This window comes from Otolemur garnettii, unplaced genomic scaffold (assembly GCF_000181295.1).
Source record: "Otolemur garnettii isolate 467f Iridium unplaced genomic scaffold, OtoGar3 scaffold00091, whole genome shotgun sequence".
NCBI lineage: Eukaryota > Metazoa > Chordata > Mammalia > Primates > Galagidae > Otolemur > Otolemur garnettii.
In genome coordinates, this window is record NW_003852486.1 from 3,601,002 (window position 1) to 3,611,856 (window position 10,855).

General features: G+C 55.9%; 1 protein-coding gene across 1 annotated transcript; it reads left to right on the plus strand.

Annotated features, from left to right (window-relative positions):
- The first annotated feature begins 507 nt into the window (after positions 1-507).
- NES (nestin) lies at positions 508-8,867 on the plus strand. The gene is made up of 4 exons (XM_003795246.2): positions 508-1,414; positions 2,464-2,588; positions 4,307-4,380; positions 4,642-8,867. Exons 1-4 carry the CDS (start codon positions 632-634, stop codon positions 8,406-8,408), a joined length of 4,749 nt encoding a protein of 1,582 aa, XP_003795294.1. The 5' UTR covers positions 508-631; the 3' UTR covers positions 8,409-8,867.
- Positions 8,868-10,855: the final 1,988 nt, after the last annotated feature.

The window sequence follows — 10,855 nt, forward strand, 5'->3', positions numbered from 1 at the left end:
TCAAATATTTGTTCCTGTTTTCCAGGAGGCAATGCTCCCTCCCTTCCAGGAGGGAGAGCATTTGCTATTTACAAAAAAACATGGCCACGTCCATCCCGTCAGCAGTTCATGAGCTTTCCATCATTGCTCCCATTTTATAGATGAGAAAACTGAGTCTCAGAGGAATTTGTTAAGTGATAGGCTCTTGGGTGTGCTGAGTAACTCGCACTTTCTCCCAGGCCAGGGTCTCCTGGTGCCCCCTCCACAAACTTGGTTCTATGCACGCTCTGCTTTTGTCAGGGGTTATGACCCTTCCTCACTTCTTCCTTTTTCAGAAAGACATCATAGGATCGGACTCTCAACGTCATGGCTTCTCTTTTGGTTCCATTCTCCAGCACCCTGGGGACTCAGGAACAGAGGCTTCCTTTCTCTGAACTCTAAGGGGTTAAGGCTGGGTCCCGCCCCCTTCCCGCCCGGCTGGCGGGAGTATGAATAGCGTCGCTCCCACTCGGACTCCCAGTCGCTCAGGCTACTCCCCACCTCGCCCCATCTTTGTCCCAGTGGATCTCCTTTTCTTTCTAGTCCTTAGGGACTCTGAGCACCTCTCCCTTTTCCCAGTGGCCTGGTGCCCCGTGTGGGTCAGACAAGCAGGATGGAGGGCTGCATGGGGGAGGAGTCTTTCCAGATGTGGGAGCTCAACCGGCGCCTAGAGGCCTACCTGGCCCGGGTCAAGGCGTTGGAGGAGCAGAATGAGCTGCTAGGCGCGGAGCTCCGGGGGCACCGGACAAAGTCTGCGGACACCTCCTGGCGGGCCCGTGCCCATGACGAGCTGGCGGCCCTGCGCGCCCTGGTTGACCAGCGCTGGCGGGAGAAACACGCGGCCGAAGTGGCGCGCGACAACCTGGTGGATGAGCTGGAGGGCGTGGCGGCCCGATGCCAGCAGCTGCGGTTGGCCCGGGAGCGGACGGCAGCCGAGGCAGCCAGCTACCGGCGAGCCATCGAGGGGGAGAAGTGCGCTCAGTCCTGGCTGAGCACCCAGGCAGCAGAGCTAGCTCGCGAGCTAGAGGCCATGCGCGCCGCGCACGAGGAGGAGCGCGCGAGCCTGAACGCTCAGGCAGCCTGTGCCCCGCGCTGCCCAGTGCCGCCCCGCGGGCCTCCCGCGCCGGCCCCGGAGGTGGAGGAGCTAGCAAGACGGCTGGGCGAGGCGTGGCGCGGGGCAGTGCGAGGCTACCAGGAGCGCGTTGCGCACATGGAGGTGTCGCTGGTCCAGGCCCGCGAGAGGCTGGGCCGAGCTGTGCAGGGCGCTTGTGAGGGCCGTTTGGAGCTGCAGCAGCTCCAGGCAGAGCGGGGCGGCCTCCAGGAGCGCAGGACAGCACTGGAACAGCGGTTGGAGGGCCGCTGGCAGGAGCGGCTGCGGGCCACTGAAAAGTTCCAGGTGAGGAAGTCTCTGACCTGGGTGAGATCAGGTCCAGAGGGTCCCTGGGAGGCTCAGAGACCTTTTCGGAAGGGAGTGGGGCAGGGGCCCTACCAATTCAAGAGCCACTTCTTAGAAAACCCACACCTGATGCCACAGGTCCCAGACTTGTGCAGTTTACCTGGGGCATGGTTGGAATGATGGGATTCAAAGGCCTCTCAAAGTACATCCCTGGAAGGGTTTACAGCCGCCCTCTTACTCTCTGGATGTCATTTTCTGGCTCTGATGACCCTGTGGGCCCCACCCTAGGCTCTGCTGTCACTCAGAAGATGTCTAGCACTTCCCCTCAGTGCTGAGTCTGATAGTCTCACCACTGGGTATCGCCAAATTCTCTGCAGCCGTCCCCCCTGAGACAGGATGGCTGGGGGCCCTGAATGAGTGGTCACCAGACCCTCTCTCATGTCATGGTTTCTTGGCCCCTCACCCCACCCAAAGCACATTCCAGAGCCTGGGACAGCTGTCCCCCTTCACAAATCACAGATGTGACCAGCAGCTGAAAAAACAGCTTCTTGCCTGGGTCAGACAGAGGGGCTGTGGCTCTCTCTCACCAGCCATCCTCAGAGGAGGAGGATTCCAGAGCATGTGGGGAGGAGGGTGCGGGGGCCGGGTGTGAGGAGCAGGAGATGCAAAGACTGAGATGGGAGCAATGACCAGGGCTGCTTGGCTCCCAGTCCTACGGGACCCAGGCCTCTTGATTAATCGTTTTTCCTTCTGCACTCAGTTCTCCCCTCTCCTCTCTGTAACTCCTCTGTGGGAGCTGAGTTCTAAGCAACATGTGCTGTCACTTAATTAGCATCCTAAGAGGAGCAGGCCGTGGGAGAGGGCTGAGAGGGCCCTGTGCACATCTCGGTGGACCCAGAGGGCCTCTCCAGGCAGGAGTGGGATAAGAGAGGCAGGTTGTGCTCCACAGAGATGTCAGCTGGGTGGAAGATGCCACCCTGGCAGCCAGGCAGGGTGCAGGTGAGTCGGCAGGCCCATTCCTCACTGACTGCCTCTGGCCTGCTCTGCAGCTGGCTGTGGAGGCGCTGGAACAGGAGAAACAGGGCCTACAGAGCCAGATCGCCCAGGTTCTGGAAGGTCGGCAGCAGCTGGCACACCTCAAGATGTCCCTCAGCCTGGAGGTGGCCACATACAGGTACGGGCTGACCCTGACCTACCCAAGTACATAGATGTACACATATGCTGAGGTAGACTGTTCAGCTATAAGGGTCTGGAGGCCCAGCATGTGGCAGCTCTGTAATTCTAGGCTGGTTACGTCCATACTAAGACATATCCCACCTGGGCCCACTTGCTCCCCCAGGGATTCAGGACCTGAGAGGTTCCCTAAGCCCAGGAAATCCTCCTAGAAAAGGTGACACTGCTAGTGGGATGGCCTCTGGAGAGGGCCTGGGCATTTATGGGCCATCTGCATCCAGACCCTTCCCCCAAGGAGCCAAAGAGCCCCAAGTCTCAGGGTGTGCTCACACCAAGGCGTGATATCCCTTCAGCACTGCAGGTGCAGGTGGCTTGCGCCTGACCTGTCTCAGCTTTGTCTAGGGCTGAGAGCTGGGCTGAGTGATTTCCAAGGCTCTTTCAGCCTGAATATCCTGGGGCCTGACTTCTTTCAAGCCCTATGCCCTTGGCCTGTCCAGCCCCCTCACTGACCACATTTCCTGTTGTCTTAAGAAAGGGTGGGGAATGAGAAGAGGCTGCTTCTCAGTGGCTGTGTGATGTTGGGCAAAGCCCATAGTCCCTTCTGAGAAACTGACTAGGCTGATTGATGGAGCCCGAAAAAGGGGCTTTTTCACTTGTGAAGGGAGGTGTACACTCAGCCCACAGGGCAGGGGACAGGGCTGGACAAGCTATCAGGACAGTGCACCCCTTCCCCCCCAGAATCATTGGCCAAAACAAGGCAGGGGCTCTGGCACAAGTCCCAGAAGTGAGGAAGTCAGGGCCCAGAGGAGGGAGGCCAGTGAGGATTTGGGGAAGATTTGAAAGATAAGGGCTCTAGTTACACAGAGGACAGAGCTCAGAGGGAATGATGCAGCATTGAGGACAGAGTGAGACTACAGCAAGTACCAACCAGACTCCGAGGTCACAGAGAAGAGCAGAGAGGAGATAGAGGAGATATGCAGTATAACTTGTTAAATTGATTGGTTCCCTCCATCCCCCCACTCAACTCCAAGGGGGACCCTGGACACAAAGACCTCTGTGCCCTGAAGAGCTTGGGATCCAGAGGGCTTAGAGACCCCAAGATGAGGGCCTTGACCCCCAGTGAAACCTCTGAGGCGAAGGGGCTTTTAGGCCCCTGAGGAATTTAACCGCTGGCTTTTGAGGCATGAAAAGGATTTGGAGAGAGGGAGCTGAATTCATTTGCTTTTGTCCGTTGCTAGCCCTGGGGGCCCCAGGGGAGGAGGGAGCCCATCCCATGGGAACAGCCTGAGAATTCCCACTTCCCCAAAAGCCCCCCTTCTCAGACCCTCCAGATGGCAGTGTGGACAATGGCAGCAATTAGCATGAGAATTGGTCCCCCACACAGAGGATGAGGTCATTGGCCTGGGTGGGAGGAGGAGACAGACTAAGCAAGCAGGGGTGTGGCCTGTGGCAGCACCCGATGGTGTGGGAATATATGCGCTTGTGTGTCTGTGAGTTCTGCTGTGTGTCCCAAATATGTGTGTGACCCTGTGTCACCAAATGTGTGATGCCTGCGGTGATCATGTGATTTCACCCCAAGTGTGGCTTTTGTGTGACAGTGATCAGATGAAGAGGAGGCCTGCAGTGTGCCAGGGATGGTACCAGTTTGGCCTGAGTCTTCCCCAGCTGACTGCAGGCCTCAGGGCAAAGGGCCCACCTGGCTTTTCCTCTCTCATCCAGGACCCTCTTGGAGGCTGAGAATTCCCGGCTGCAGACTCCTGGCAATGTTCCCAAGGCTTCCCTTAGCTTCCAGGGTAAGAAGAGGAATCAGGTTCCTCCAGAAACTACCCTTCGTTGCTCTTCATCCCCAGACCTGCCTTCCCTGAGAAGTACCAAGATGTCTGAACTCCATAGCCCAGACATCAGTGCACATATGCACTCTCAGCCCAGCACAGGGGTGGGGGTGGGGAGCACACAGCCCATAAGCACCCTTGCCAGAAACGGTGGCTGCTCCGTGGCTACCCTTACTACCAGCAACATACTGACACTGCTGCTTCTCCTCTCTGCCTTTCCAGACCCCAAGCTGGAGCTGCAATTTCCTGGGACCCCAGAGGGCCGCCGTCTTGGACCTTTGCTCCCTGTCCTGAGCCCATCCTCCCTCCCCTCCCTCTCACCTGCTACCCTTGAGACTCCTGTGCCAGCCTTTCTGAAGAGTCAGGAATTCCTCCAGGCCCGTACCCCTGCCCTGGCCAGCACCCCCATCCCGCCCATGCCGCAGGCTCCCTGTCCTGCTGCAGACCCAGAGATCAGAGCCCAGGATGCTCCTCTCTCCTTGCTCCAGCCACAGGATGGGAAGCAACAGGCTCCAGAGGCCCTGTGGGCTGAAGCCAAGGTGGCTGTTCCTGTCAGTGTCCTGCCAGAACCAGAGGAGCCTGGGGGCAAGCAACAAGAAGCCAGTCCTGGCCAGTCCCCAAAAGATCAGGCCTCCTTGGCTCCACCCCTCAGCCCTGACAACTCCAGTTTAGAGGTTAAAGGTGTAGAACCCAGAGCATCTAGAGTACCCAGCATATTCCAGGAGGAAGGTGAAGGGCAAATCTGGGGGCTGGTAGAGAAAGACACAGCCAGGGAGAGCAAAATGGTAAGCAGTTTGCAGCAGGAAATATGGCAAAAAGAAGGGGATCTTGACATGAAGGAAACCCAAGACTCCCAGGTTCCTCTGGAAAAAGAAACCCTAAAGTTGCTGGGAGAGGAAATTGAAGAGGCACTGGAAAACCAGAGCCATGAGACACTAGAAAAGGAGAATCAAGAATCACTGAGGTCTTTAGAAGGAGACTTGGTAATACTAAAAAGTCTAGAAAAGGAAAATCAGGAGCCAGTGAAGTCTTTAGAAGAAAAGGATGTGGAGGTAGTGAGACTTCTAGAAAAAGAGGCTCTAGACCTACTTAAGCCTATAGGAAAAGAGAACATACAGATACTGAAATCCCCAGAAAAGGAGAGTCAAGAAGTACCGAGATCTCTTGAAGGTAATATAGAGACATTTTTATTTCCAGGAAAAGAAAATCAATTAGTAAGTTCTCTAGAAGAGAATTTAGAATCATTAACAGCTTTAGAAAAGGAAAATCAGGAGCCACTGAGATCTCAAGAAGTAGAGGATCAGGAGACATTGAGACCCCTGATGGAAGAGAATCAGGAATCCCTGAGGTCTCTTGAAGATGAGACATATAGACCTCTAGAAGAGGAGGACGAAGAGACATTGAGACCTTTTGAAAAAGAGACTCAGCAGTCACTGAGATCTCTAGGGGAAGAAGACCAGATGACATTAAGACCTCCAGAAAAAGTAGATCCAGAACCACTGGAGTCTCTTGGGAAAGACCAAGAGATAACCAGACATCTTGACAAAGAGAATCAAGAGTTATTAAACTCACTAAAAGAAGAGCGTATAGAGGCAATGAGATCTTTAGAAATAGAAAACCTAGAATCACTGAAGTCTGCAGAAGGGAACCTGGAAACAATAGAATCTCTAGAAACTCAAGAGCTACTGCAGTCTCTAGAAGAAATGAATCAAGGGACAACGAAACCTGTAGGAAAGGATATTCAGGAACCAATGGGGTCTGTGGAAGAGAACCAAGAGAAGTTAAGACTCCTAGAAAAGGAAAATCAAGAACAGCTGAGATCTCTAGAAGCATGGGACCTAGAGAATTTGAGATCTCCACAAAAGGTAGACAAGGAAAGTCAAAGGAATCTGGAAGAGAAAGAGAAACTGGGGAAGGGAGAGAATCCAGAGTCACTGAGGTCTCTGGAAGAGGAGGGACAGAAGGTGCCACAGTCTGCAGATCAGCAGAGGTGGGAAGATGTGGTTATGAGGGACCAAGAACTGGGTTGGGAAAGTCCCCCTGGAAGGGCTGGAGTGGAAACTGAGAATGAGGATAAGGCAGAGCTAGACCTGAGGGAGCAGGGTGGCTTTGCTGGGAAGGAGAAGGCCGAAGAGCAGGAAGAACTACAGCTGCAGGCCACAGGGGAAGCCTGGAGCCCAAGCAAGGGGCACACAGGGAGCCATGAGTCCAAAGAGCAGAAGGGCCCAGCTGCAGGAGCCAGTGGGAAGGCAGATGCTGAGGGCCTCCAGGACCCTGAAGGGCAACCAGAGCAAGTGGGGGCCCCAGGCTTCCAAGCACCCCAGGGAATTCCAGAGGTGATGGAACCCCCATTGGAAGATGAAGATGTGGTCCAAGAGGGTGGCCAAGCTTCCTCAGAGGTCACCTTGGGGTCAGAGCCAGCCTTGGGTGAGTCTGCTGTGGCAGCTGAGGAGGGACTGGAGCAGGAGGTGCGAGGGCCAGAGGACCCAGGCCACCAGGCCGTAGGGGAGGTGATAGATCCTCCTCCAGAAGAGGAAAGTTTAGAGGCAAAGAGGGTTCAGGACTTGGAAGGGCCTGGAGAGGACTCAGAGGAGACTGATGCTCTGGAGGCTGAGCCCTCTAAGTCCCCCAGGGGCAGCAGAGATCCCCTGGAGCCTCCCCAGGGCTGGGAGGAGTCAGAGTGTGAGACCTGGGGAGCAGAGGAGGTATTGCCTGTGGAGATCTCAGGCCACAGTGGAAGTGATGCCCCTCTACCTAGGCCCCTGGGCTCAGAGGAAGCTGAGGAGGATGGACAGCTGGTGCTGGACTCCCCTGGCCCAAGGCCCACTGAAACCCGGTTGCCCACTGAAATCCTGGCAGATGACCCTGGGCCACAGACCCAGGCTGAGGGGAGCCAGGGAGCTAGCTGGGGGCTAGAGGGCAGGGCTGAGGCCCTGGGAGAAGTGGAGGGTGAGCAGGAGGAGTTAGGTTCTGGGGAGATCTCTGAGGGCCTCCAGGAGGAGGGGGAGGAAAGCAAAGAAGACAGTGAGGCTGATGAGCTTGGGGAGACCCTTCCTGACTCCACTCCCTTGGCCCTCTACCTCAGGTCCCCCACTTCCTCCAAGTGGGACTCGGTTGGGGAGCAGAGGCCTTCCCCTCAAGGGGAGACCAGAAAGGAAACCTGGGATCCTGTTGGTCTGGTTTCCCAGGGCCTTGGGGCCCAATGCTCAGCAGAGGATGAAGAAGATAGGGAGGGGGAGTGTGGCCATGACTCTGACCTGTCAGAGGAATTTGAGGACCTGGGGACTGAGGCTTCTCTTCTTCCTGGAGTCCCCAGGGAGGTGGCAGAACCTCTGGGCCAGGCGTCCCAGCTGGTACTGGAGCCTGCAGCCTGGGATCGGGATGGGGAGTCTGATGGGTTTGCCGATGAGGAAGAGAGTGGGGAAGAGGCAGAGGAAGAGGACGGGAGGGAACCAGGGGCTAGGCGCTGGGGGCCAGGGTCCTCTGTTGGCAGCCTCCAGAACCTGAGCAGCTCCCAGAGAGAGGATCTACTTGAGTCTGAGGCTGTGGATGTCAGTGTCTCTTGGGATGATGGCTTGAGGGGTGCGGTGGCTGATGCCTCTGTGACTACCCTGGAGACTGAGTCCCAGGAGAGCGCTGAGCCTTCTGGCTCAGAGGAAGAGTCTAGCCCTATTCCTTTGGAGACCCCCAGTGGAGTGGAGGATGTGAGCCCAGGGGACACTCTTGGTGTCAATGGCCAAGACCCCAACTTGGAGGAGTCAGAACACATGAATGGGGGTGTGATGAATGGGTTGGGGCAGTCTGAGGGAGTGGGGCAAGGGAAATTGGAGTCCTCTGAGAGGGGCCAAGGGAGCCCCTTACAGGAAGAAGAGGGGGGTGCCTTGAAGACACCTTGGGCAGGGGCTCCTCTTCACCTGGGCCCAGGGCAGTTCATGAAGTTCACTCAGAGGGCAGGAGATGGAGACTCCTGGTCCTCAGGGGAAGACTAGAGAAAGAGCTCATCCTCCTGCAATCCCCTCCCTGCTCAGGGGCACCTTAGCATATGATCTCTTGACCTGTGGTTTCTTCCAAGAGGCCTGGCAGGCTCAGGGGAGATGGGGTGTAGCAAAGGAACCGGTCTCAGAATGGAGGCTCTGAAAATAAAAAAGCTCACGCCCTGAACAGGGGCCTCCTGCCTGTACCATCCCACAGGCTTAAGTCAGCTGCACCCTGGGGTGCCAGGCCCCCTTCCTCTGCACCCATCAGCTGGAACAGGCTTGGGGCCCAGTGGCTCCTCCAAAGGGAGGGGCTGTGGTGGTCTTTGTGTCCCTCCTCATGCCAGTAGCACCACCGTGGTAGGGTGTCTGCTCTGTGGCTAGTGTAGGCGAGGGTGCCCCTCTGCCCTGACCCCCACTTCCCTGCCATGTTGTGGCCCTGCCTGGCTCATCCTGCTTGAATAAAGTAATGCCTCTGCCTACAAAGTCTGGACTCTTCCTTGCCCCATTCAGGGGGCAGATAGTGGGGAGACAGTAGAGGAGGAAGGAGGAGAGTCTGGCCCTGGTGAGGGGCCTCCTGAGGATGCAGCAGATAGACTCAGGCTGCAGGAAGCTGTGCTGGGGCCTGGGGAGGCTGAGGGTCTGCTGTTTCACTGGGGGAGGCCAGTCCAGGGTGACCTCAGCATCTGCAGAAGCCAAGCCTATCATCATCTCTGCCCACAGCCCTGATGACAGGGATTAGACCTTGGGCTGCCCCCACCCTTGCATGTCCCTCCTCACCATTCCTTCAGTGCCGCCAGCATAATAAGCCCCCTCATCCCAAACCCAAACAATTGTCTGGCCTGTGATATCCTCTCAGACTGGCTGGGTCAGAGTGGAATGAGAGAAGAGGGAGGCCTGTCCTGCCCTAGTCTGGCTGTGTGGCCTTGGACAGCGTTTAACCTCTCTGATCCTCAAATTCAGCCACATGATCAGGGAGGCTGAGGGAAGCTGGAGGACCAAAGCTTAGATCTTCAGCAAGACTTTCCTCACGTGATGAAGCAGGCGACAGAGAAGGGAAAGTGAGAATGAAGGTGGGTGGGCCAAGCTGTGTTGCTGGCAGTGCTGTGCAGCCAGCAGGTCAGCCCGAGGGCCAGCAGCCATAGCCTAGGAGTTCTCTGGATCCCCATGTAAGGCAGGGAGGGACCAGGGGTTCCTGGATTAGGCATGGCCCAAAGGCCTTGAAGTCAGGATACTCAAATAGAAACCACTCCCCAGTTCAGCTCTGCAGGGGAGGAAGATCTGGTGATACCTCTGAATATCCCAGGGGGTGGTGGGACAGGGGCTGCCAAGAAAATGTTCCACATTTAGAGACAATCCCAAGTCCAGGAGCAGATTCTTCTCCTTGGGCTCAAGGCTGAGGGCAAGGGAAGGAAGAGCAGATGAGGTCCTAGTCCCTCTGGCCCCTATTCCTGTCCTCTGGCCAAGGAGGGGTGGACAGGAGGCCTCACAGGTTAGACTCCTGCTCTGCTTCTCTGCCCACACCTCTTTCCTCCATTTAGAGTCTCTGCCTTGGGCACCCAGGCCCTTTCTCTCTCCCTCACACACACATATGTATTCACACATATGCACGTACATGCACACACACACACATACACACTCTCGGGGTCTAGGATCCTGTCTCTCCCTACCCCACCCTCTTGGCAACCCAAGCCTCAGCTGTGTACTTTCTGTATCCACTGCAAACAAGGACCCATCCAATCCTGCCAGGCAGACAAGCCTGGGGCTATTACATTGGCATCCAGGCAGGAAGGTCCACTCCCTGCCCCTCTAATGGGACAGAGGTGCCCTGTGCTTGATCTCTCCAGGCCCTCGGGCACCCCCGCTTGGGTGAAGGCCAAGTATAAGAACAGAGGTCTAGCCAAGCAGTCCTTCTCTGTGCCTGGGTGCCCATCCTGCTCCCCACCCACAGCCTCTGTTCTCCTGAGGATCCACCCAAACAGGCCCTTGCTGCCAATAATCCTAAACAGGGTGAGGGATATAAATTAGGAATGAGGATCTTCCTAAAGGGGGAGTGTGGTGGGAGCCATGTTCTCTTTGGAAGTGACTGTCTACCCATGTAACAAGACAAATGAGGGTTGGACAGTAAGAGGGATGATCCTGGAGTGATCGCCATTTTTCTTCTTTTTTCAATTTTTAATTTTTTGTTTTTAAAATTTTGTTGTTAGAGATAAGGTCTTGCTCTGCTGCTCAGGCTGGAGTGCAGTGGCATCATCATAGCTCACTGTAACCTCAAACTCCTGGGCTCAAGTGATCCTCTTGCCTCAGCTTCCTGGAACTACAAGCAGGCACCACCATGCTCAGCTAATTTTTTTTATTTTTTGTAGAGATGGGGGTCTTGCTATGTTGCTCAGGCTGGTCTCAAACTCTTGGGTTATAGGGATCCTCCTACCATTAAAAATGATTGTCATTTTTTTTTTTTT

Excerpts from the sequence above, each read along its gene's own strand:
- NES (XM_003795246.2), top strand. The coding sequence starts at position 632 with ATGGAGGGCTGCATGGGGGAGGAGTCTTTCCAGATGTGGGAGCTCAAC. Across the intron at positions 1,415-2,463 it reads GGGCCACTGAAAAGTTCCAG|CTGGCTGTGGAGGCGCTGGA; the intron begins GTGAGGAAGTCT and ends CCTGCTCTGCAG. Across the intron at positions 2,589-4,306 it reads CTGGAGGTGGCCACATACAG|GACCCTCTTGGAGGCTGAGA; the intron begins GTACGGGCTGAC and ends TCTCTCATCCAG.